Source organism: Oryza sativa, chromosome 11, assembly GCF_034140825.1.
Source record: "Oryza sativa Japonica Group chromosome 11, ASM3414082v1".
NCBI lineage: Eukaryota > Viridiplantae > Streptophyta > Magnoliopsida > Poales > Poaceae > Oryza > Oryza sativa.
In genome coordinates, this window is record NC_089045.1 from 30,941,032 (window position 1) to 30,967,365 (window position 26,334).

The following is a 26,334-nucleotide window of genomic DNA, read 5'->3' on the forward strand; positions in this document are numbered from 1 at the left end:
GTAGACTGATAGTGGAACGGAAGGAATTTGTGGGTGCGACGCCGAAGGCCGGAGTCCCTCCCTCCCTCCTATGGCCGGCCTGACCATGCTGGCGTTCCATGCATGATGACATGGCCCTCCCCAACATCTCCCGCCTTCTCATTGAGGATGACATCCAAAATCCACACCCTGTAACCATTCGACGATGAACCGCCTAGTGAAGTCAGGCATTGTCAAACACCACCAGAGACATGGGCAATTCTCTAAAAATCTATCGATTGTGAAACTTAAAATCTTGAAATAAACTTAAAAAGTGTACAAGTTGGATGAATTTCACGAGACAAGAGCTTTAGAGATCGATTATATATTGTGTAAATTAAAGCAAGAGTTGAGGAGCTGCGTCTTGATGCTGTCGTCTTCCTGGAACCTGCCTGCCTGCCTTTCATGATCCATCCATCCATCCATGTCTCATGTGATTGGTGTCTCCCTCGTCCCCTCCACGCAACACACAGACACCCATCATCGCCTCCACTCTCTTCCCCTCCATCCAAAGTACCTGGAGAGAGTGGAGGCATCGGGAGGCCATGGCTGCCGCGCCGAAGCCGGAGGAACTCGTCGTCGCCATCGAGCAGCCATTCTCCCCGTCGCTCTTCCTGGACCTGCCCCCGACGCCGCACCACGATGACGACCCCAACAATGTCAATGACGACCTCCTCCTCCCCTTCATCTCACGCATCCTCATGGAGGACGACATCGACGACAAGTTCTTCTACCAGTTCCCCGACCACCCCGCCCTCCTCCAAGCCCAGCAGTCTTACGCCCAAATCCTCCATGCCCCTGCCACATCTTCTTCCTCCGACGACACCACCATCAACAACAATACGACCAACTCCACCTCCGTCCCCGACACGCTCGCCATGCCCGACCACGACGCCGACACCCAGAGCGCGCCGGACGACATGGAGATGCTCTACATGGCGTTCCTCAAGGGCAGGGAGGAGGCCACCAAGTTCCTGCCCACAAACAACACCCTCTTCTCTGGCTTCAAGGCAGAGCCGGTGCTGGATATTCAACCCACCTTCACGTTCGGACCAAGCGGCGGCGGCAGGGGCCGGAAGAACAGGCACGCCGAGGAGGACGACCTGGAGACGGAGACCAGCAGGAGCAGCAAGCTGATGGCGCCAGAACATGACGACGCCGCCGCCGCCGACGAGATATTCGACGAAATAATTCTCAATGGGTACCAGATGATCATTAAGGGGATAGATGAGCTGCGCGTCGCCATGGGCAGCCAGAGCCAGGCCGACAAGAACGGCCGAAGAGCGTCACGCGCGAAGACGGCGGTGGTCGACCTACACACCCTGCTCATCCACTGCGCGCAGGCTGTGGCGACGGGAGACTGGCGGAGCGCCACCGAGCTGCTGAAGCAGATCAAGCAGAACTCGTCGGCGAGAGGGGACGCGACGCAGAGGATGGCGTGCTGCTTCGCTGAGGGGCTAGAGGCGCGTCTCGCCGGAACGGGGAGCCAGATGTACCAGTCGCTCGTCGCGAAGCGCACGTCGACGGTGGACTTCCTCAAGGCGTACAAGCTGTTCACGGCGGCCTGCTGCATCAAGAAAGTGAGCGTCATCTTCTCGAACAAGACCATCTACAACGCCGTCGCCGGGAGGCGCAAGCTGCACATCGTCGACTACGGCCTCAGCTACGGATTCCAGTGGCCAGCTTTGTTCTTTTTGCTGGGAGCCAGGGAAGGCGGACCGCCGGAGGTGAGGATGACCGGCATCGACGTCCCGCAGCCTGGGTTCCGGCCAGCCGACCAGATCGAGGAGACAGGCCGCCGGCTGAGCATCTGCGCGCGCCAGTTCGGCGTGCCATTCAAGTTCCGCGCCATTGCCGCAAAGTGGGAGACGGTCCGCCGCGAGGACCTCCATCTCGACCCAGAAGAAGAAGAAGAGGAGGTGCTCGTCGTGAACTGCCTCCATGGATTGAACACCCTGCAAGACGAGAGCGTGGTCGTGGACAGCCCGAGCCCCAGAGACGTGGTGCTCGACAACATCCGCGACATGAGGCCTCACGTGTTCGTCCAGTGCGTCGTCAACGGCGCGTACGGTGCGCCCTTCTTCGTGACGCGCTTCAGGGAGGCTCTCTTCTTCTACTCGGCGCACTTCGACATGCTGGACGCCACCATCCCGCGCGACAACGACGATCGGCTGCTCATCGAGCGGGACATGTTGGGGCGATGCGCCCTCAACGTCATCGCCTGCGAGGGCGCAGACAGAGTTGATCGGCCGGAGACGTACAAGCAGTGGCAGGTGCGCAACCATCGCGCCGGGCTGAGGCAGCTGCCATTGGAGGCTGAGGTGGTTGAGCTTGTGAGGGGCAAGGTGAAAAGCCTCTATCACAAAGACTTCGTCATCGACGTGGATCACAATTGGCTGCTGCAGGGATGGAAGGGACGGATACTGTACGCCATGTCCACATGGGTTGCTCATCATCCATGATCACAAATCCCCCCCCCCCCCCCCTCTTTTAGCTCACTTCAATTACCTTCTTCTGCTTGATGAATTGTTTACACATTGAGATCTAGTCTAGTTATAGTACATGATAGACTGTTTTATTTGCACTGTAAATTAGATGCACGGTTAGAGCTACATTAGATTTTCTTTTTTTGGTATATGTTTGTGTGGATGCACTCAAAAAGTTGTGAAATCTGTTCTTCCAAAAAGTTCAGTTTCAATTCTGATTGTTGGGATTTCAAATCAGATAACAGTTAGCAGTGCATATTAACAAAAATAAATAGTGCGTGGGGTATTCAAAGTATATGTCTGCTGTCCGCAAAATAAAACATGTCATACATTCCCCCCTGTTTCCCACAGGATTCACTTCCGCAGGCAGTTCTTGCTGGATATCCTTGTATTTCAGTCAGACAAGTACATCAAAAGGGAGGAGGGGGGGTTGTTCACCAGATTCAACGAGTGTTATTTTTCTGCCATTTTTGTGGAGAGTTGATGACAGCTGGGACTTGATCTGTGACATACTCCCTCCATACTTATAAAGGAAGTCGTTTAGGACAATGTTTAAGTCAAACCTTAGGAATATAAATCATAAAAGTTGTTGAGTTTGAAAATATAAAAAACTATATGAATAGATTTATCTTGAAAAATACCTTCATAAATATACATATATCACTTTTCAATCAATATTTTTATAGAAAAAGAAGTCAAAGTTGTGTTTTGGAGACCGTGTCGCTGTCCTAAACGACTTCCTTTACGAGTACGGAGGGAGTAGGAGTATTATGTGAAATTGACATTGATGATTCCAAATAAAAAAAATGGCTCCTTACCTTGCAACAATAAATTATATGGAAGGTGAACTTCGACGAAGTTCAGGATGTTATATAAATCTTGATCATACCTGAGAAAGGTCCACTAGTTAGAAATCTTCAAATCTGTTGTATGATAGATAGTCAACTGTTGGTCCATGGCTTCATCTGTTAGGAGTGCTTAGTATTTTAAGATGAACATTGAGTTTTCAACGCACACCGGCACACGGCACACTGAACATTAGGCTTCAAAGTTTACCAGCTTTCCTTACAAATTCTTGTAGTACTACATATTTCTCGGTAGTGTTCCTTTGTTTACTGGAATAGCAGGTCTGAAATACTGCTAGTTTGGTTCATCATTCCATGTGCTGATATGGTTTGATAATTACAGACTGATGGAGTTTGATCTGTCCTTTTTCGTTAGGTGACTAGGAGTATGTCTTTTGCTATGTCCTTGAAGCATCTGCTTGTATATTTTAGCCATGACTTCTGGAGGTTTAGGTAGTAGGACCGTAGGAGTAATTCAGTAATAACTAGATAGTAGCAGTTAATATACTAGTCCTAAATAGGAGCAGGATATAATTTGTTGAGTTGCTTATGGAGAAGAAGTTGTTTTCAATAAGAGGGAACAAGTTGATTAAGTTTCCCGATTGCTTGGGACGGTCAATAGCAGCAAACGATTTGGCATACTAGTACCAGTAGTATAATATATAGAAGTATATTGGGTTGGTGCAACTTCGTCCATTTTGTCATTGGCTTCAATAAAACTAGTTGTAGTACAGTGGTTGCATAAATAAGTATTTCAGTAAATTAGTCCTAGGTGCACCATGATAGTGGTGAATTTAAAATAAAGCTTCAGATTCATACTGGTATTGTAGTTGCTTTTAATTTGGTCTTGAAAAGAAAACCAAACCAAACCTGCGACACAGGCAGGCAGCTAGAGGGTAGCTGCTCTGCTCGATCCATTCCATTCCATGCCGCCGCCCTCCTTCCCATCATCCTTAATCCTTCAATTTAATTGCACTTGATTAATAGCTAGTGATAGTGGAAGGAACTGGTAGGCAATGGCTACCACGCCGGAGGCGGCGGAGTCCCTCCGATTCCGATGGCCGGCAGCGGAGGAGGAGTTCGACAACGACATGGTCCTCCCCTACATCTCCCGCCTCCTCATGGAGGACGACGTCCACGACCACTTCTTCTACCAGTACCCCGACCACCCCGCCCTCCTCCGCGCCCAGCAGCCATTCGCCCAGATCCTCGCCTCCTCCCCCTCCTCCGCCGCCGGCGCCTCGTCGTCGTCCTCCTCCTCCGATGCCCCGCCCAGCCGCCCCTTCTTCGATGACGAGGCGGCCACCGCCAAGACTTTCCCCACTGCTGCGGTCCACAGCGTTGACCACCAGTACTCCGGCGGCCTCGACATGGTCAACATGGCGTTCCTCAAGGGCATGGAGGAAGCCAACAAGTTCCTGCCCACCAACACCCTCCTCCTCTCGACCGACTCTTCTACTACCTTGCAGTTGCAGGTTCAGGGTGAGGTAGTCGTCGACGGACATGGAATGCTCGGGGGGGTCGGGGGAGCAGCTGCAGCTCATGCTCATGGTGCAATCAACAGCAAGAAAGTCAACTGCAGGGACGACGACTTGGAAGCTGGCACTGGCAGGGCCACCAAACTGATGGCGCCCGAGCCGGAGCTGGAGGAGGAAGGTGCACGCCAGATGTTCGACGAAATGATGCTCCAGGAGCACGAGATTTGCATGAAGGGGGTGAAGCAGCTGAGCCTCAAGTCCAAGAGCAGCAGCAGCAAGAAGGCGCGGGGGAGACGCACTGTGATCCACACCGAGCCGGTGGACCTGCACAACCTGCTGCTCCACTGCGCGCAGGCGGTGGCCACGGACGACCGCCGGAGCGCGCACGAGCTGCTGAGGCAGATCAAGCAGCACTCGTCGGCGTGGGGAGACGCCGGACAGAGGCTGGCGCACTGCTTCGCGCAAGGGCTGGAGGCCCGGCTCGCCGGCACGGGGAGCCAGGTGTACCAGTCGCTCATGTCGCAGCGCACCTCCGTGGTCGACTTCCTCAAGGCGTACCGGCTGTACATGGAAGCCTGCTGCTGCAAGAAGGTGGCCTTCGTCTTCTCCAACAAGACCATCTACGACGCCGTCGCCGGGAGGCGCAAGCTGCATATCGTCGACTACGGCCTCAGCTACGGGTTCCAGTGGCCTGGGTTGCTGCGCGAGCTCGCGGCACGGAGAGGCGGCCCACCGGAGGTGAGGATCACCGGCATTGACCTACCTCAGCCGGGATTCCGCCCTGACCAACACATCGAGGAGACCGGGCGGCGGCTGAGCAGGTACGCCGACGAGCTCGGCGTGCCGTTCAAGTTCCACGGCATCGCGGCGACGAAGAAGGAGAGCGTGAGGCGGGAGGAGCTGGGCGAGGCGGAGGAAGACGAGGTGGTGGTGGTGATCAGCCTGTGCCATTTCAGGAACGTGATGGACGAGAGCCTGCAGGAGGACAGCAGCAGGAGCCCCAGGGACGAGGTGCTGGGGAACATCCGCAGGATGCGCCCCGACGTGTTCATCCATGGCATCATGAACGGAGCCTACGGCGCGACCTACTTCCTGACACGCTTCCGGGAGGCTCTCTACTACTACGCGGCGCAGTTCGACCTGCTGGACGCGACGGTGGGGCGGGAGAGCCACGAGCGGATGCTGGTGGAGCGGGACATCTTCGGGCGGGCGGCTCTGAACGTGATCGCCTGCGAGGGCGCGGAGCGGGTGGAGCGGCCGGAGATGTACAAGCAGTGGCAGGCGAGGAACCAGCGCGCGGGGCTGAGGCAGCTGCCGCTGAATCCGCAGGTTGTGAGGCTGGTGCTGGACAAGGTGAGGGACAAGTACCACAAGGACTTCGTGGTGGACGAGGATCAACGCTGGTTGCTGCACAGGTGGAAGGGCCGCGTGCTCTACGCCTTGTCCACTTGGGTTGCCCAACACTAGCTCTTAGCCTCTTACCAATTATTTATACCAATTTTCAGATATGCACATCATAAGTACAACCATGTCTATGATCGATGTGGACCATGGTTGAGTAAACCCTATTGTATGTTTCTTGTATCACATTTTTGCTCCTCCTTGGTCATGGTGACCACTGACCACTACCTGATTTACTACTCCAGTTAATCCTATAAATAAATAAAATGGCCATAGAGGAGGAGGACCTCAACATGGAGACAGCCTTCCCTGATGAGGTACTCACGGTCAATGACCTTTTCAATTTCAGGATCTTAATGGACGAGAGTGTACGTTGTCACAGACAGCAGGAGTGCCCTGGGAAATCGTCCTCGACACAATACTAACATAGGCCATGTTTAGATCACACCAAACTTCCCCCAAAGTCCCAACTTTCCATCACATCCAAAACTTTCCTACTCACATAAACTTCTAACTTTTTTTCCAAACTACCAACTTTCCCCAAACTTCTCTCCAATTTCAGAAACTAAACACAGCCATATGGAAGATATGCAGCTGGACGTGTTTGTCCAAGGCATTGTAAATGGCTCCCAAGGCATCACCTTTCTTGTCACGCACCCGAGAGCCAACTGCGGTTGGTGCTGGAGCAGGACATCTTTGGATGGGATGCCCATGAACGCAATTGCCTGTGAAGGAGGGAAGGACCGGGTGGGCATACAAGCAGTGGCAAGTCAGGAACCAACAGGCAGGCTTTAGGCGAATTAATTTTGAAAAATATATTGTCTATTCTTTTTTCTCAGAAATACTCAGGATACAATTTTTTTGGCACAAATATAAAGTCGATATCGCTGAACCGTTGTGCGAAAATGATAAAAATGTGACAACACGGATGGTCTTGAACAGCGACGGCGCAAGACTGCTCGGGCTCACATGGCGCGGGTGTGAGACCGAGCGGTCTCGCACGGCAAAACAGCAACAACGTTTTGGAAATAGATTAATTATCCGATTAGCGATTAATTAACAATAATAAGTGATTAATAATTAATTAATCGCTAATCAACTAATTAATCAATTAGAATGTCGGTCTCGCTGTTTGGCCATCCATCCGCGTGATACAGAGCAGTCTTGCTCCGTCGCCACATGACACCATGCGAGACTGTCCACGTCATCATGCCCTCGTCATTTTTGCGCGACGATTCAGTGATATCGACGGTATATTTGTGCCAAAAAATTATTGCATCTCAGATATTTTTGGGGAAAAATTAAATGGAACAGTATATTTTCAAATTTAATTTGGCTTGAGGCAGCTGCCCTAGAACAGGGAGGAAATTATGATGGTTAAGAAACACTACCACAAGGATTTTGTCATTGAGGAGGATCAATAGTGGCTTCTTCAGGGCTGGAAGAGCCGCATCCTCTTTGCCCACTCAACATGGGTTGCACATGACTAGTCCAGTTCTCGCTGTCAGCATTCCCTCTACAATGGCGGATATATCCCCTTCAAAAAAAATACATATAATAACTTTGTATTCCCATGCAAAAAAAAAACATATATATTTAACTGTGTGTTGATACGGGGTAACAAGTATTTTTTTTTCATGTTCTAAAATTAATGTTTCCAAGGATAGTCATGTTGAACAGGTAAAGAAAAATAAAAACGAAGGACGTATATTATTACCTTGTCTGCATTCTCAAAGCAACCTTGGAGTAATCTCCATTTCCATGTCCTATTTGTACTAGGTTATTGGAATCATCACACATTAGGTTGGAGTTATGGACAGGGTATTTGCTCCTGCCTCATGATATGACGAGCAAGAGCAAAGGCTACCACCATTGAATGATTATCAGCATGGCCAACCCAGAGGATTTCTTTTGGGAGGCCCTCCTCAAGGAGAACGAAGCACCATCCCCATCACCTGTCTTCTTTGAACTCCCCCCAACACCCCTCGCCAACAGTGATGGCAGTACAGATCCCTCGTCATTGTTGGACAACCAACTTCTCTCCTACGTCACTAGTATGCTCATGGAGGATGAGATGGGTTCTTCTGCTGCTGTCACCAACTTGCAGTGTGTCAACAGGGGCAGCACAGAGGAGGCCAACAATATGTTGCCGGGCAGTGAAGTGGTTAGGGCGTTCTTGAAGGGCATGGAAGAGGCCAGCAAGTTGCTGCCTAGAAACAACAGCTTCAGAATGCTGGAGACGGTGGATCAAGTATCAAGTCATGGTCATTGTAGGGGAGGAAAGAAGAAAAACCATGACAGGGATGAGCAGCAGCTGGAGGAGGAACTGGGGAGGAGCAGTAAATTAGCTGCCATGACGAATGCAGGGACGGAGGAGGCTGGTGCTCGCGAGTTGCTGGACGAACTGATGCTGCACTCGCACGAGACATGCATCAAAGACATGGAGAAGCTGCGCATCGACATGGACAATGAGGCAGATAAGACCATCAAAAAGAAGGGCAAGAAAGGCAGTAGTAGCAAGGTGGTGGACTTACGGATGCTGCTGATCCAGTGTGCACAGGCCATGGCGACAGACAACCAGCAATCTGCAGGCGAGCTGCTGAAGAAGATCAAGCAGCACGCTTTGGCAACAGGCGACGCCATGCAGCGAGTGGCTCACTACTTCGCCAAGGGGCTTGAGGCACGGCTAGCTGGCAGCGGGAAGCATCTGTATCAGAATCATGTGCGCATGTCGTTGGTGGAGTACCTCAAGGTGTACAAGCTCTACATGGCAGCCTGCTGCTTCAAGAAGGTGGCGCTCATGTTTGCTGCCATGACAATCATGCAAGCTGTGCAAGGGAAGAAGAGGCTGCACATAGTTGATTATGGCATACGCTGTGGGCTGCACTGGCCAGACCTGTTCCGCCGGCTGGGGAGCAGGGAAGACGGGCCGCCAGAGGTGAGGATCACCATCGTTGACATCCCCCAGCCTGGGTTTCGTCCATTTCAGCGTATTGAGGCGGCAGGGCATTGCCTGAGCAGCTGTGCCAATGAGTTCCGCGTGCCATTCAGATTCCAAGCTGTTGTAGCAGCAAAGTGGGAGACGGTTGGTGCCGAGGACCTGCACATCGAGCCTGATGAGGTGCTTGTGGTGAATGACCTCTGGAGTTTCAGTGCTCTGATGGACGAGAGTATCTTCTGCGATGGGCCAAACCCCAGGGATGTTGCCCTCCGTAACATCAGCAAGATGCAGCCAGACGTGTTCATCCAAGGCATCATCAATGGTGGCTATGGTGCCTCCTTCCTGTCACGCTTTCGTGGAGCGCTCTTGTATTACTCGGCTCTGTTTGACATGCTGGACGCCACCACCCCAAGGGAGAGTGGGCTGCGGCTGGCGCTGGAGCAGAACGTTCTGGGGCCTTATGCCCTCAACGCCATCGCCTGTGAGGGTGCAGACCTGGTGGAGCGCCCTGAGAAGTACAGACAGTGGCAGGCCAGGAACCACCGTGCAGGCATGCAGCAGCTGAAACTGAGACCAGATATCGTTGATACAATCAGGGAAGAGGTGAACAAGTACCACCATAAGGACTTTCTGCTGGGAGAGGACGGGCAGTGGCTGCTGCAGGGATGGATGGGGCGAGTCCTCTTTGCTCACTCCGCATGGGTGCCACAACAACAAGACAATTCCTCCGGATGACTGTTTGGTTTTTTTTTTCTTTTCTTCTTTTTCTGCATAAAAAATGCAAGTTAGTAGACTTATCTTTGGACATGAAAAGTGCATCGTGTGCACAGAATGTTACAGCGATTTGCATTTTAGCAGCCTGGCAAGTTTCTTTAATTATGAACGTGCTAGTATTGTCAACATGTAGAGCAAGGACACCTAGAGTAATACTTACCAGTACTAGAAGTACTTTGATTGCTCCAGTTGCAACATGACCTGTTTATTTTCCTTGTAACAGCCATCAGCCGTATAATATGCCAACAAGGAGGAGAAGGTGGGTAATGAATCCAAGCCAAGCATGGAAAACATCAAACCCTGTTCTCAGCAAAACTAAAACACCACCATGCTATCAATCACCAGGAAAATTGTTGGGTATGAATGGGTTGAAGGAATTGATGCCTCCATCCTTTTCCGTCCTCTTCGGCCTTACCAAGAGCATCACAAGAAAATGCAAATTAGAAAAATGAATAATACTGGAATAGTGCTGCTGCATATTATGGTTGTATTCTGCACTTGCCTGGATTTTGCCTCTACAGACTGCAGTCTACAGACATTATGTGTTGAGTCCTTTCAACTTGAAGAATTGACTGAGAACAGTAACATAGTTCAGGGTGAAGTTGTTAAGTTTCCTTGCACCTGCCCTTTTTACAATGATTTGACATCTGCACATATTTATCTGTCAAACAGCTTGGATTGAATTTGCAAATTGCCTTTGCATTATGAGAATATACAATACCCAGGTCACAGGCTACATCATTCACTATGTTACATGGTCCTCAGCTACATCATTCAATCAGATAAGACTGGTGTAGTTTTGGCTGCTTCCTTGTATCAATGCAATAGAGTCCTCTGTTCTCCATCAAATTATATTTAATGATCATTGCTTCTTTAGATAGGACAAGGGAAGAAGTGGCTCCAAAACCAAGATTTGCAGATTGTTAAGGATCAAAGAAACATTGAGGAATGGAAGGGCCAAGCCATCAGTACCACAAGGTACCAGTGCTCCTAGCCTATCAGATTAAAATTCTATACTATTATTGTGCTAATACAACAGGATTCCAGGGTATACAATTCCTCAGCGGTACTGATAAACCAGCACAATTGTTAGTAAAGACATGGTTTCCAAGTTCATAGTAGAAAGTCAATTACCAGTTATCACAACAATCCTCCTGGTAGAAATTCTGAACATCTGATCACCTTCTCAACATGGCATGAGTCGATACTATTGTAAACAAATTAATCAATTTGAATGTCGGTCTCGCTGTTTGGCCATCCGCGTGACACAAAGCGGTCTTGCTCCATCACCTCATGACACCGTGCGAGACCGTCCACGTCGTCATGCCCTCGTCATTTTTGCGCGACGGTTCAGTGATATCGACGGTATATTTGGGCCAAAAAAATATTGCATCTCGGATATTTTTGGGGAAAAAATAAATGAAACAATATATTTTCAAATTTAATTCGGGTTGAGGCAGCTGCCCTTGAACAGGGAGAAAGTTATGATGGTTAAGAACCACTACCACAAAGATTTTGTCATTGAGGAGGATCAATAGTGGCTTCTTCAGGGCTGGAAGGGCCGCATCCTCTTTGCCCACTCAACATGGGTAGCACATGACTAGTCCAGTTCTCCCTGTCAGCATTCCCTCTACAATGGCGGATATATCCCCTTCAAAAAAATATACATATAATAACTTTGTATTCCCATGCAAAAAAAACATATATATTTAACAGTGTGTTGATACGGAGTAACAAGTATTTTTTTTCATGTTCTAAAATTAATGTTTTCCAAGGATAGTCATGTTGAACAGGTAAAGAAAAATAAAAACAAAGGACGTATATTATTACCTTGTCTGCATTCTCAAAGCAATCTTGGAGTCATCTTCATTTCCATGTCCTGTTTGTACTAGGTTATTGGAATCATCACACACTAGGTTGGAGTTATAGACAGGGTATTTGCTGCTGTCTCATGATATGGCGAGCAAGAGCAAAGGCTACCACCATTGAATGATTATCAGCATGGCCAACCCAGAGGATTTCTTTTGGGAGGCCCTCCTCAAGGAGAACGAAGCACCATCCCCACCACCTGTCTTCTTTGACCTCCCCGCAACACCCCTCTCCAACAGTGATGGCACAGATCCCTCATCATTGGACAACCAACTTCTCTCCTACGTCTCTCGTATGCTCATGGAGGATGAGATGGGTTCTTCTGCTGCTATCACCAACTTGCAGTGTGTCAACAGGGGCAGCACAGAGGAGGCCAACAATATGTTGCCGGGCAGTGAAGTGGTTAGGGTGTTCTCGAAGGGCATGGGAGAGGCCAGCAAGTTGTTGCCCAGAAACAACAGCTTCAGAACGCTGGAGACGGTGGATCAAGTATCAAGTGATGGTCATTGTAGGGGACGAAAGAAGAAAAACCATGACAGGGACGAGCAGCAGCTGGAGGAGGAACTGGGGAGGACCAGTAAATTAGCTGCCTTGACGATTGCAGGGACACAGGAGGCTGGTGCTCGCGAGTTGCTGGACGAACTGATGCTGCACGCACACGAGACATGCATCAAAGACATGGAGAAGCTGCGTATCGACATGGACAATGAGGCAGAGAAGAAGATCAACAAGAAGGACAAGAAAGGCAGTAGTAGCAAGGTGGTGGACTTACGGTTGCTGCTGATCCAGTGTGCACAGGCCACGGCGACAGACAACCAGCAATCTGCAGGCGAGCTGCTGAAGAAGATCAAGCAGCACGCTTTGGCAACAGGCGACGCCATGCAGCGAGTGGCTCACTACTTCGCCAAGGGGCTTGAGGCACGGCTAGCTGGCAGAGGGAAGCATCTGTATCAGAATCAGATGCGCATGTCGTTGGTCGAGTACCTCAAGGTGTACAAGCTCTACATGGCAGCCTGCTGCTTCACGAAGGTGGCACTCATGTTTGCCGCCATGACAATCATGCAAGCTGTGCAAGGGAAGAAGAGGCTGCACATAGTTGATTACGGCCCGCGCTGTGGGCTGCACTGGCCAGACCTGCTCCGCCGGCTGGGAAGCAGGGAAGACGGGCCGCCGGAGGTGAGGATCACCATCGTTGACATCCTCCAGCCGGCGTTTCGTCCATTTCAGCGTATTGAGGAGGCTGGGCATTGCCTGAGCAGCTGTGCCAATGAGTTTCGTGTGCCATTCAGATTCCAAGCTGTTGCAGCAGCAAAGTGGGAGACAGTTGGTGCCGAGGACCTGCACATCGAGCCTGATGAGGTGCTTGTGGTGAATGACCTCTGGAGTTTCAGTGCTCTGATGGACGAGAGCGTCTTCTGCGACGGGCCAAACCCCAGGGATGTTGCCCTCCGTAACATCAGCAAGATGCAGCCAGACGTGTTCATCCAAGGCATCACCAATGATAGCTATGGTGCCTCCTTCCTGTCACGCTTCCGTGCAGTGCTCTTGTATTACTCGGCTCTGTTTGACATACTGGACGCGACCACCCCAAGGGATAGTGGGCTGCGGCTGGCGCTGGAGCAGAACGTTCTGGGGCCTTACGCCCTCAACGCCATCGCCTGTGAGGGTGCAGACCTGGTGGAGCGCCCTGAGAAGTACAAACAGTGGCAGGCCAGGAACCACCGTGCAGGCATGCAGCAGCTGAAACTGAGACCAGATATCGTTGATACAATCAGGGACGAGGTGAACAAGTACCATCACAAGGACTTTCTGCTGGGAGAGGACGGGCAGTGGCTGCTGCAGGGATGGATGGGACGAATCCTCTTTGCTCACTCCGCATGGGTGCGCCAATCACAAGACACTTCCTCCGGATGACTGTTTGGTTTCTTTCTTTTCTTCTTTTTCTGCATAAAAAATGCAAGTTAGTAGACTTATCTTTGGACATGAAAAGTGCATCACTCTTCTTGTGTGCACAGAATGCTACAGTGATTTGCATTTTAACAGCCAGGCAAGTTTCTTTAATTATAAACGTGTTAGTATTGTCAACATGTAGAGCATGGACACCTAGAGTAATACTTACGCGTACTTCTAGTACTTTGATTGCTCCAGTTGCAACATGGCCTGTTTATTTTTCCTTGTAAGAGCCATCAGCTGTATAATATGCCAAAAAGGAGGAGAAGGTGGGTGATGTATCCAAGCCAAGCATGGAAAACATCAAACCCTGTACTCAGCAAAATTAAAACACCACCATGCTATCAATCACCAGGAAAATTGTTGGGTATGAATGGGTTGAAGGAATTGATGCCTCCATCCTTTTCCGTCTTCTTCGGCCTTACCAAGAGCACCACAAGAAAATGCAAATTAGAAAAATGAATAATACTGGAATAGTGTTGCTGCATATTATGGTTCTATTCTGCACTTGCCTGGATTTTGCCTCTACAAACTGCAGTCTACAGACATTATGTGTTGAGTCCTTTCAACTTGAAGAATTGACTGAGTACAGTAACATAGTTCAGGGTGAAGTTGTTAAGTTGCCTTGCACCTGCCCTTTTTACAAAGATTTGACATCTGCACATATTTATCTGTCAAACAGCATGGATTGAATTTGCAAATTGCCTTTGCATTATGAGCATATACAATACCCAGGTCACAGGCTGCATCATTCACTATGTTACATGGTCCTCAGCTACATCATTCAATCAGATAAGACTGGTGTAGTTTTGGCTGCTGCCTTGTATCAATGCAATAGAGTCCTCTGTTCTCCCATCAAATTATATCTAATGATCATTGCTTCTTTTGATAGGACGAGGGAAGAAGTGGCTCCAAAACCAAGATTTGCAGATTGTTAAGGATCAAAGAAACATTGAGGAATGGAAGAGCCAAGGCATCAGTACCACAAGGCATCACTGCTCCTAGCCTATCAGATGAAAATTCTATACTATTCTTGTGCTAATACAACAGGATTCCTGGGAATACAATTCCTCAGCGGTACTGATAAACCAGCACAATTGTTACTAAGGACGTGGTTTCCAAGTTCATAGTAGAAAGTCATTTACCAGTTATCATAACAATCCTCCTCATAGAAATTCTGAACATCTGATCACCTTCTCAACATGGCATGAGTCGATACTACTGTAAACAAATAAGTTCCCCTTGTCAGGTGCAGTAGAACTCCTGAACACCCTTGCTTGCGACAGTTGCATCGGTAAACAATATGCAATGGAATCCTTGCGAATATATAATCTAACACCTGAAAATTAAAGAAGAAACAAAGAGGAAGGGGATAAAGAAAAGGTCAACATGTGACATCAATTAGTGTATGACTATTTCACTGGCAGGTTGTTTACAGGGTTTAGAAAGCAACAGGCCAGTTGGGTGTTGAGTCTAGTGAGTGTTGATGCTAATGTGCAGAAAATAGGTAGAAAGCAAACAAATATAAAGCCGCTGACACGCAAGTTGAATAGGGATGGAATTTGATGATTATAAAAAAATTCTCTTAGAAAACATAGTGTAGATATAACACTGTGGCAGCATTTTTGTCATCTTTTCTATGTGGCATTTGCTTAAAAGATCCTGGAACTACACTGTCTCATATCACACAGAATTGTATGCAAAATGACCATAGGGCATGCATGCACGTTCTCTAGTAATTACCAGGCCATCATTGCTTTGGTAACTCTTCCTCACCAAACCACCTTGGGGGATCATAACCATGACCACCTGTTTGTTGGAAAAGAAATTTAATAGATATGATATGATGCAGGTGCAGACTGCGACTGTCAAAGAAATCAAAAGAACTATGAACCAACGAAAAACCTACATACCAAGAGGATTACAATGGCATAGACGCCAAGCTGTCAAGATTGTACCCTTTGCAACGCCGTATTTTTTGTATGCTTGCATAGAGTACTGGCTGCAAGTTGGCACATAACGGCAGCTTGAGGGTAGTAAGGGCGATATTTCTCCTGTTCACATAAAGGAGAGCAAGCTATAGAGATATAGTTGATATCAAAAGGCAAGGGCGCAAGGCCAATGATTGCTGCACATAAATACAAGATGAAAACAGTAAGAATGAACTTACTTTTGTAAAATTTTAGCATGGATAGTGCCACATTGACTCCCAAGTCATTGACTTCCTCTTCTTAAAATCAAATAAAGCACAAAATGCACTCATATCGATCAGTTCTATAGTTTTACTCAGAAAAAAAAACACAAGTTTGTCTTCCATTAAAATAAAGCCCAATCTGCAATCTCCTAATCCCACAATGAATTGCTTAGACTTAGTCCTTTACTTAAGTACGAGATACATGGATTGGGAAATTTGCGCCATAATATTCCATGTAGCCTATGTACATTTTGCTAAACTGAGTTCTGTGATGACTCATTATGAACTTCTGCAGCACATTTTGCAGGCATTATGCACAGCCATTCGCAGTGTGTGAAAGCTCAAAACTTAGACACACTATTGTACCTTGAAAGTAAATGTGGTGTGCAATGTACAGCCTAGAAAGGACATAAATACTTCTACTTATTAAAAAAAAGAATTGAAATAGTAGTCCCTCATGTAAGATACATCAAAAGTTTATAACCACCTCAAGATCTGAGCCTGGGTATAAGAAATTTCACTCAAGAATAAAAAAACTGTAAAATAAAACATTTGACCGCTCCTACAATTTGCCAATCTCCAGTTACCATTAGACTAACCTTCATCAGCAGCGCAGTAGACCCGCATCGTTGGGATCCTTCTCTTGTTTTGGTAGGGAACACCGAAGGAAACTATAAATGAAAAACCAAGAAAAATAAAGAGGTGGGAGAACTCCAGTCTGTTGATGCAAGGAATGCAGGATTACACAAACAGAGAGGGTAGCGGAGGAGAACAAAAAAGATGAGGCATAATGATGAAAGAACACACAAAGTTGTTTAAACACAGTGAAATTATATGGCACTAGATAGATCATCAACTACAATTTCCTACATATATATAAGCAGGTCAGCAACGTCCCAATTAATGTTTACAGGCATCTATTGCAACTGACGGATTGTCAGTGTTGCTTCACAAAGTAATAAACCAAATTAATCAGCAACGTGCATGTGTGTGCATACTGCTAGACACAATTGGCCAATAAGGTAGCAAAGACGAGTATATAGGGGTAGTCCGGTAGATATAACAATTAGCTCGCTCACTGAATTCTTCTGTTCTTCCCATGCATCATCTTGTACTACAAGCTAATTCCATTGTCAGTTGGTTAAATATGGAGTAGTGGATAGCTAATTAGACAACATGGATATTACTAGATCAAAGACCAAGTTATCATACATATGCATGCGTTGGCTGGCTCGCCGGATGGATGGATCTAGTTTGATCTCTAGCTACTTGTTCAGAAATCAGAAGAAGGCAGCTGCTCCCGCCTATGCCGCCCGCCAACTCCAGTACCCCCGCGCCTCCCTACAGACCCGCCGCCTCCCCGTGCTGCCCCATATCTCCCCGGACCCTACGCAACCTCGACTACCACAAGCCCCAGCCCACGCCGGCGCCACACCCAGTGATCGATGCATTCCTCCCCGAGTCGGCTAGGAGCGAGAGGGGGAGGGAGACTCACGTGTGGTTCCGGCGAGAGGCCGCACAGGCGAGAGAAGGGCGGAGGCGGCCATGCCCCCGATGTCCGGTGGTCGGAGATTTTTCACAGATTTCTTCTTCTCTCTGATTTTTTTTTTTCAAAAGAGGAGTGACTGAACTGGATAAGATCGAACGTCCCTAGCTATTTGCTACTCCCTCCGTTTCTAAATATTCGACATATATTTAACCGTTCGTCTTATTTAAAAACTTGTGAAATATATAAAACCATATGTATAGATAAAAGTATATTTAACAATAAATTAAATAATAGAAAAAGAATTAATAATTACTTAAATTTTTTAATAAGACAAATGGTCAAACATATTTAAAAAAGTGAACGGCGTCGAATATTTAAAAATAGAAGGAGTAATATACTATATAATATATTTTCCAACTACCCATATATTTCTATCAATTTTTTGAAGATCTATATATTTGCAGTGATTTTAAGCAGATGTTTGTTCGATTTAAGTGTAGCTACCCATATATTCCTCTGCATAGAAAGAATCACATGAGACATACTCCCTCCATTTCAGGTTATAAGACGTTTTAACTTCTTTTAAGTTTGACTAAGTTTATAGAAAAATATAGTAATATTTATAATACTAAATTAGTTTCATCAAATCAATAATTGAATATATTTTCATAATAAATTTGTCTTGAGTTGAAAATGTTAGTACTTTTTTCTACAAATTTGGTCAAACTTAAAGCAGTACCAAAGTCAAAACGTCTTATAACCTAAAACGGATAGAGTATATAGCTAAAAGAAAGCCAATTGACCTTATCTTCTCACCAAATAGAAAAGGAAAGAAAGATAGAACCCGCCACACTCGTTGTTTCAGGTGTCGCGGCAGTGGCGGAGGTGTGGCTGATGGGCGGCGCAGGGCAAAGGAGCGATGTGGCGTGGGTGGATGGGCGATGCGGCTCGGGTGGCCTGGCCTGACGCGGGCGACCATAGCTGCATACACAACGACTACGACAATGGTCGACAACTTCCGGATGGGCGTTTTGGCGTTCCTCTCTCCTGGATGGCTATTTTCACCAGGATTGTTTAGGCTCAGTGTAGCATTTGTTCGAAAAAGTCTCTTAATATAGGCCAGATCTGATTCGTCTCCCTCAATCGTAAAACCAGCTTTATTGACTCCTCTAACTATTGATATCGTTTAAAATGACTCCCTTGGCTATTTCTAGAGCGGTTTTCACTGATGTGACATCCACGTGGCAGCCAGGTCATCACATCAAGTAAAAATATAGAGTGGGGCCCACATGTCATCCCCTCTCTCTTCCCTTCTTCCTCTACCCCTCTCTCCCCGTATCAATCTTCTTTGGTCTTCGCAACAGCGGGCGGCATCAGGGGATGGGGGTGGGGGAGGAACTCGAGGGAGCTGGATGACATCGAACGAGCCAAGGTGTCCCTCTCTCCGGTAGCATCGATATTATATTCTCATATTCCCCACACTCACGAGCGGTCGGCCACTTCCCTACACCTAGAGACAAGTTCTCCATTGGATTCTCCACTACTACGGAAACGATTTTCTATACGAGGACCCTAATAGGTTGCAGTCGGATTGTAATTGGTCGCGTCTGCAATAATTGACCTTCATTTTAGCGTGCGGTTCCTTAAGACGCCCGCATGTAAAAATCTATTTTTGCATGTGAGCCTCTTAAGGAACCGATTGCAATGAGCCTATTTTCGTATGCGGGCCTCTTAAGTGGTCCGCATGCGAAAATATCCCCTCTCCTCCAAAGATTTTTTTCTCCCCTCCTCTTTCTTTTCCTTCTTAGCAACTTGAAATTTTTTTCCACCTCCTATCCTCTCTCTCTTCCTCTCCTCTCCTCTCTTGATACTATTTTCACCTCCTCCTTCCTTCTTTCTTTCTCTTCTCTCCTCTCCTCTCCTCTCCTCTCCTCCGAGCGGCCGGGAGCAGGCGGTGGCCAGCTCGACGACCTCGGGTGGTTGTCGACGACAACAAGGAGGCAGCCGGGAGCGCTACGGCCAGGAGTTGCTGCAGTGGGCAAGGGGCTCCTCCTCCACCACCGGGCAGGAGGCGTGGCACTGACGTATCTGGCACCCCCTCTCCCTCCCGCGTGGATCCGGCTGCTGCTCCGCCCCTACACACGTGGATCCGGCGGTGGCGGGGCGGATCTGGCGCAGGCGATAACGAGAGTGGCGGCGGTGGCGGTGGCTGACGGCGGGAGTAGCGGCAGTGGCTGCGGCGACCTCGGCGGCGGCAGGCAAGGGCAATGGCTACGAGGATTTTGGTGGTGGCGGCTGCGATGACCTCGGTGGTGGTGGCCTCAGCCTTAGACGGTTGGCAAGCGTGGGGCCGCCGCTGGCGAAGGAGTGGGGAGTGGCGGGGCTAGGTTTTTTCTTTTTGAAATATTTTTCACGATTTTTTGTTGTCGCATGAGGTCGGCTTAAGCACCTGCATGTGCAAAATCGTATTTTTGCATGTGGTTGTGCTGGCCGTATGCAAAAGTCCGATTTTCGCAAAATCTTTGGGTGTAGGTGGGCTGCCCGTCAACATGCAAAGTTCGATTTTGGCTGCAAACCGAATTCTGTAGTAGTGCGCGATTCAGCGGTTCGGTGATGCCGCCAGTATGGCGGATGCTCTCTGCTCGGCTAGAACTAGTGAGCGTACGTACTCCTCTCTTCATGCGTCTTCGAGGATTATGGGTCCGTGTCCAGTGGCATCTGCAGCAAGCAGTCCTTGCCTGTCATGTCGGTCTTCCTCGTGCTCATAAGCATCAGTGATCATCTCTAGCTTGATGCATGCGGATATTGGATCGCGTAGATATATATGTACAGGACGGATGGAGTATGTCAATGTCAGGAGCTCGATCGTTCGGCATAGCCAAAGCTCGCCGGAGTATGGCCGGTGATCCATCGATCCTGGCCTTGTACAAGCAAGGGTCAAGGGGGCTGATGCTGAACCTTGTCTTCGCCGGCATGCATTCGAACTCGAGCGGCCGGCGGCGATGGAACATGCAAGCAGCTAGTCGCAGGTCATGGACCCCGAGGCATCTTCCTGATGCTGGTGGCCAACGTAAATACTGAAAAAGATCGATACGGGAGCTAGGGAGATGGCAGAGAAAGAATGAGAGAAGAAAGGGGAAGGAAGAAGAAAAATGTGGCACTGATATGTGGGTCTCACATGATGAGTCAGCTAGTTAGACTGAATCAAAGCGCCGTCAACAAAACAGCTTTCTAAAACTGCATAGAGAGTCACGTTATACTGTTTCAATAGTTGAGAGTTTAAGATATCCGGTACTACGATTTAGGGATATGAATTAGATTGAAGGTGAGAGTCAAAGTGGACTTATTCCAAAAAGATATTCGAATTTACAATGTGCTTGATAACTATCTTTTTTGTCGAGTTTCTAAGTGTTAAGGTTTTTTCCTTGTTATTATTTGGTCTGTCACTACCATCAAAAGTACCTCAAGTTTGTTAACATTAATACCGTATTGTTCATATCAAAAGGTTGTTCATTTTATTGCTAAAATTAACCCAACCAAGTTTTAACTTTACCGACGTTTGGGAACGTAACAATCTAACATTACCAATTACCAAAACTTGTTTCCACTACCAAAGTTTGGTAATTTTAGAATCTCTCTCTCCCAAAAACTTAACAAAAGTAACAAACTAAACACAACTTACACTTCTCAACCTTATCAAATATGGGAAATGCCAAAATTTGGTAGGCTAGGTTAATTTATTTATGCATCAAAGTCAATAACCCCCAATTTTGGTAAGACAGATTTATTGATGTTACGAAATTTTGATAATTCAGAGAACCGCTGAGCAGCGCCATGCTGAACTATTGATAATATCTTTGCATTTTTATAAACATAAAGTATTCAATTGTTTTCACCGAGTCTACATGAGTAGGGTTTCGGAATTTTAAAATATAAAATATGTTAATACTCCTTCCGTCCTTAAATATTTGACGCCGTTGACTTTTTTTAAACATGTATGACCGTTCGTCTTATTAAAAAATTAAGTAATTATTAATTCTTTTCCTATCATTTGATTCATTGTTAAATATACTTTTATATATACATATAGCTTTATATATTTTACAAAAGTTTTTGAATAAGACAAACAATCTAACATGTTTAAAAAAGTCAACGGCGTCAAATATTTAGGGACGGAGGAAGTAATATTCTATATGTGTAATGGTGGTTATGCATATGATGCAAGCGTTTTGGTGTTGGGAAGTGGACAAGAAAACGGTTGATCACTTTTGTCACCTCCCTTGCATGATCAAATAAAATCACTTCTCTGCCAGAACGTACTGTCACTACTAGAGAAACCATCTTTCATCGGTTGCCAAAAACAACAATAGTCCCGGTTGCTTAAAAAACCGGAACTAAAAAGCATTTTTAGTCCCGGTTTAAAAGTGCAATGATCTTTAGTCCCGGTTAGTGTTACCAACCGGGACTAAAGATCATCTTTTGTCCCGGTTTTTTTATTGGCACGACGTGGCAGGTCTCCTAATATTTTTAATCCCGGTTGGTATAAACAACCGGGACTAAAGATCAGATTTTTAGTCCCGGTTGTTTATACCAACTGGGACTACAAATCAGTTTTCCACGTATCTCTCTCTTCCATCATTCTCTCCACGCGCAGAGTCCTCGGTCCTCACCTTTATCTCTCCCTCCCCTCCACTCTTTATCTCTCCCTTATCTCTTCCTCACCTTCCTATTTCATTCTCATCTCTTCCTCTCCCCTTCCTCTTTTACATCTGATGAAGTTTTCCTCTCTTCTCTTCCTTAGATTTGCGGGAGAAGCAGCCGAGGTGGTGGCTGGGCCCGTGCCGGGGAGGGGCGGCGGCAGCCGGGCCCGTGCTGGGCGGGGGCGGCGGCAGCGGCCGCGGCCGGGCTGTGCCGGGCAGGGGCGGCCGCGGCCGAGCCCGTGCCAAGGAGGGGCGGCGGCCGCGGCTAGGCCGTGCCAGGGAGGGGCAGCGGCGGCCGGGCCCGTGCCGGAGCGACGGCGGCCGGGCCCGTGCCGGAACGACGGCGGCCAGCTCGTGCCGGAACGACGGCGGCCCAGCGCGGAAGGCCGCGCAGCGACAGCTCCATGGATTTTTTTTCTTTTTTCCTTTTCGTTGTGTGAATAATTTGAATAATTGTTTGTTGATTTGATCCGTGATTTGAGAATGATGTGTGAATGATCTGTGATTTGTTGTTGTGGATGATTTGGGATGTTTGAGATATTGGGTTGTTGCTGTGGATGATTTGGGATGTTGAGATGTGTGGATGATTTTGGGATGTTTGAGAATATTGGGTTATTGCTGTGGATGATTTGGGATGTTGAGATGTGTGAACAATATGTGATGAGTGACGTGTGAACACAAATATGTGATATTTGGCGCTAGAAAAGAAAAAAGAAAAAAATAACTTTTGTACCGGTTGGTAATACCAACCGGGACTAAAGATACTATATCTTTAGTCCCGGTTGGTATTACGAACCGGGACTAAAGATCTATTTTTAGTCCCGGTTATTTTAACCGGGACTAAAGATAGACATTTTTAGTCCTGGATTTGTAGTCCTGGTTGGAAAACCGGGACTCTAGGGGGTTCCCAACCAGAACTAAAAAATGATTCTCCAGCAGTGTGTACCTAACATGATCAAATAAACGTTGAACTTTGTATCATCAATGTTCTATCAGCAGAAGTAGTTTAAGCAAGTTTTTTTTCCTCGTAAACATTCATGGTGTCAGAACCCTGATTTTTGCTATATATGCTTTAGTTTGCAGTATCTAAGCGCCTTTTTCTGCATTTGTCCTTATACTATTAACAGATAGTCACATGGTCGTCACATCACCCCCAACAAAACCCACATGCTAATGCATGATAACATGCATGCATGTGGAGAGACTAAACAATGCAATGTATAGTCAAATGAGTCATCAAATTCCTTAATCATGTGTTAATTAGCACAATACAACATGCGGTGCGAAACTTTCGGCTCTGTGTCATTGAAAACATCTGCATGCTAGCTGATTAACATCATGCAGAGTTTGTAATTAAACATAAACATATTAATTATGTATACATATCTGCCTACTTTTTTTTTGATTATCAACATGTCTCTATCACTGTTAAGCAAATTTTCACCTGTCTATTACTAGCTGTTAATTAATTTTTTAGATCCCCTATCTGCTTATACGTCTCGATTGGGAGGCAAAATAATCCCATAAAATTAGACATGTACCAAACACTTTTGAGATTCCGAATAATATATAAGAGTTGCCGCTCCGCTCCTAAAAATTACACTAAAAAAGTGGAGTGGCATTTCTGCTACTCCTCACCTCCACTCCACCCTAGAGTAGGAGCTCTATAAAATATACCCTTTACTATAAAGACAACATTACGATATGGCACTTATACTAAGAAATTATACCATAAAATATGTTGGACTAAGGTATAAGATATTGTCTGTTTTAATTTTTTTCTTCACATGGATAAACTGTAGAAACAATTCTAATTAATTACCAGTACCGTAGTGGAGCAATATAATTTAAATCATACAAAACTATGCAATGTTAATGGTGTCTACAATATATAAAACATTTCCATTGTCTAAATTTAAAATCGTGTCTATATTCAAGTAATTCAAACTAACTATTTAATTGGACAAATGAGTTGAGTTGATATTGGCTTGTTACGTTTGGTTTGGTTTTGGTTTTGGTTTTGATGAAGACATGAAATGTTCCAAGTCAAATTTTAATTTTTTTTGAACGTTCTATCTTTTTGAATAGGAGTATATTCAGGTTATATTCACAGGAATCATATGAGTATCTAAATTTGTTTTAAAGATATAGTTTTCGTAATATCATAATTTCATCAAGACTTAGATATAATAATAATTCAAATTTTACTCTATCGGTTTCTAGATATAAGTATTTCAAAGGATTCAAAAATCGTACACAAATATAAACATAGCTAGAGTATTTGGTGTCTCATCAACCTCCACTCATTTAAATTTCTTTCCATACTAGTACATGAATAACCAAAATGACAAAACGAATGCAGTGAGATGCATGCATATATATGATTCCAGTTCAATGAACCTTTTGGATCCATGGTACTGCTAGCTCCTACTCCCTAGGTTCATGTCAGCTAGCTCCTAGGGTGTACCATTTGATGCTTCTGACTTTTTGATAGCTGGATTAGTTTAAATCACGATTATAAAATTATGATAAAATAATTAATTTTTAGAGGACAAGGTAGTTAATTACCGTGGATTACCTTGAAGAATAGGGAATCAGAAAGACACAAAGCCCTACCCCTACTCAGCCAGGACACTGGACTTCCTCGCCATCGGCTTGTGATTCATCCATCTCCTTCCCCTCGCGACTCGCGGATTCTTGCAAGCAGCGAGACTCTTACAGCTTCCAAATTCGCCCAAATTAAGCTAGCTTCGTTGGCGCTAAAATTTTTCACTATTATTGCAAGAAAGAAATAGTTTTACAAGGCAACAGTAGCACATCCGGCACAAGCACTGCTTATTGTTGAAACCCAATAATCGTTTCTAATTAGCCAAATTGCTCAAGTTCCACCCGCAATAACGCAAAGCAGAGGGATGTTCCACTTCCGAGCATCTCCTGGGCAATGCAGCATGCATATCTAGCAGCTCAGTACAGGCGTTGGACACCTTATCCCACAACAAGGCATGCATCTCTTACACAGCACCAAAAATATAGAATAATTAATTCGATTGCTTTTCTTTTTATAGGGATCAGAAGATGAGCATCCTTGGCTGGTTGCCTTTGCTTAATTTGGCTTTAATTTTTCTGGGCTAGAACCGAATACAATTCCTTTTTTCTCCATATGAAAAAAAAGAGAGATCTTAATTCTGTTACGACCGGTGTAGAAATCCTTAACACTCCATCTTTAAAATCAGTCGTGGATTAGATCCATTTTGCAAGTAACAATCTTTAACATATCCAAAAGATGCAAGAATTTCTATAGTTAATGAAGCTGACTTTGTTGATCAAGACTCTAAACCCGTGCTATGCATATATAGGCTATACAAGATTCTAAACTAATTTAATTTTATGTAGCATAATAACGTGCTACAGATCATTAATTGTATATTCTCGCAGTATATTATCTTGAAGTTTGTTATGTAGTCGAACTTTAAGGAGCTGCAGGTCACTTCAGGATCAATGGCACCCAAGTACCCAACCAAGAAGTACTACGATACAAAACTTAAAGCTTGCAGATATTAGTTAATACTACATTCGTCCCAAAATATAGCAATTTTTAGGTGTTCAGATTTATAGCTAAAAATTGCTATATCTGTGTGTTTAGATTTATAGCTAAAAATTGCTATATTTTAAAACGGAGGTAGCAGTTATTTGTTTTACAAGCGAGAGATATATTAATTATGATAGCATGATTACCAAAGTTTCTAGCTATTATTTTTTAAGAATACAACGTTATTATGATGTTCGATCCAACACGAGAGGGATCTAATAAGATCACTTTGGACAAGCAGCATGATCGATGATTCGTACGTTGGAGTATAAAGAAAGTCATCATCAGTTAATTATCTGGCTATATAAAGAGAGAGAGAGAGAGGTCGATCAATCGAAGCAAGCAATCAAGCATATGCATCCGTGGATCTAACACTACTGTATCAATTAAGTAGATTCTCTATAGCACTTAACTGCATTGTAGTACTACACTGGGTAGCAAGATGCTCGGCTAATTACTACTCCATCCGTCTCAAAATATCATAATAACTTTTTCACCTACATTATCTTCTCAATTAATCACAACCTTACACCATTCAAATTCTTACCTACTTTCTTTTCTTAATCAATCACAACCATCCTTCATTTAATCTCACATATT

At 46.0% G+C, this 26,334-nt stretch overlaps 5 protein-coding genes across 5 annotated transcripts; 4 read left to right on the forward strand and 1 right to left on the reverse strand.

The window, feature by feature from the left end:
• The first annotated feature begins 243 nt into the window (after positions 1-243).
• LOC107279284 (scarecrow-like protein 9) lies at positions 244-2,799 on the forward strand. Its single transcript, XM_015760343.3, has one exon. The coding sequence runs from the start codon at positions 564-566 to the stop codon at positions 2,478-2,480; it is 1,917 nt and encodes a 638-aa protein (XP_015615829.1). The 5' UTR covers positions 244-563; the 3' UTR covers positions 2,481-2,799.
• Positions 2,800-4,215: 1,416 nt separating this feature from the next.
• LOC4351219 (scarecrow-like protein 14) lies at positions 4,216-6,522 on the forward strand. Its single transcript, XM_015761440.3, has one exon. It carries the CDS (start codon positions 4,366-4,368, stop codon positions 6,292-6,294), a length of 1,929 nt encoding a protein of 642 aa, XP_015616926.1. The 5' UTR covers positions 4,216-4,365; the 3' UTR covers positions 6,295-6,522.
• Positions 6,523-7,952: 1,430 nt separating this feature from the next.
• On the forward strand, positions 7,953-10,023 carry LOC4351220 (scarecrow-like protein 9). Its single transcript, XM_015760900.3, has one exon. It carries the CDS (start codon positions 8,105-8,107, stop codon positions 9,902-9,904), a length of 1,800 nt encoding a protein of 599 aa, XP_015616386.2. The 5' UTR covers positions 7,953-8,104; the 3' UTR covers positions 9,905-10,023.
• A 2,090-nt stretch (positions 10,024-12,113) lies between these two features.
• On the forward strand, positions 12,114-13,744 carry LOC4351222 (scarecrow-like protein 9). Its single transcript, XM_015760901.2, has one exon. The coding sequence runs from the start codon at positions 12,125-12,127 to the stop codon at positions 13,724-13,726; it is 1,602 nt and encodes a 533-aa protein (XP_015616387.2). The 5' UTR covers positions 12,114-12,124; the 3' UTR covers positions 13,727-13,744.
• A 187-nt stretch (positions 13,745-13,931) lies between these two features.
• On the reverse strand, positions 13,932-17,554 carry LOC4351221 (UPF0161 protein At3g09310). Its single transcript, XM_066305313.1, has 6 exons — positions 17,452-17,554; positions 16,556-16,627; positions 15,676-15,816; positions 15,506-15,571; positions 14,275-15,101; positions 13,932-14,182 (listed from the first exon to the last, which is right to left on the reverse strand). Exons 1-4 carry the CDS (start codon positions 17,501-17,503, stop codon positions 15,513-15,515), a joined length of 324 nt encoding a protein of 107 aa, XP_066161410.1. The 5' UTR covers positions 17,504-17,554; the 3' UTR covers positions 13,932-14,182; positions 14,275-15,101; positions 15,506-15,512.
• Between the last annotated feature and the right edge of the window lie 8,780 nt (positions 17,555-26,334).

What these genes read in the sequence shown, in the direction of transcription:
- LOC107279284 (XM_015760343.3), top strand. Translation starts at nt 564, where the DNA reads ATGGCTGCCGCGCCGAAGCCGGAGGAACTCGTCGTCGCCATCGAGCAG.
- LOC4351219 (XM_015761440.3), top strand. Translation starts at nt 4,366, where the DNA reads ATGGCTACCACGCCGGAGGCGGCGGAGTCCCTCCGATTCCGATGGCCG.
- LOC4351220 (XM_015760900.3), top strand. Translation starts at nt 8,105, where the DNA reads ATGATTATCAGCATGGCCAACCCAGAGGATTTCTTTTGGGAGGCCCTC.
- LOC4351222 (XM_015760901.2), top strand. Translation starts at nt 12,125, where the DNA reads ATGGGTTCTTCTGCTGCTATCACCAACTTGCAGTGTGTCAACAGGGGC.
- LOC4351221 (XM_066305313.1), bottom strand. Translation starts at nt 17,503, where the DNA reads ATGGCCGCCTCCGCCCTTCTCTCGCCTGTGCGGCCTCTCGCCGGAACC. An exon ending in GCCTCTCGCCGGAACCACAC is followed by an intron (nt 16,628 to 17,451) that starts GTGAGTCTCCCT and finishes TTTCATTTATAG; the next exon opens with TTTCCTTCGGTGTTCCCTAC. An exon ending in CTACTGCGCTGCTGATGAAG is followed by an intron (nt 15,817 to 16,555) that starts GTTAGTCTAATG and finishes TTATGTGAACAG; the next exon opens with GAGAAATATCGCCCTTACTA.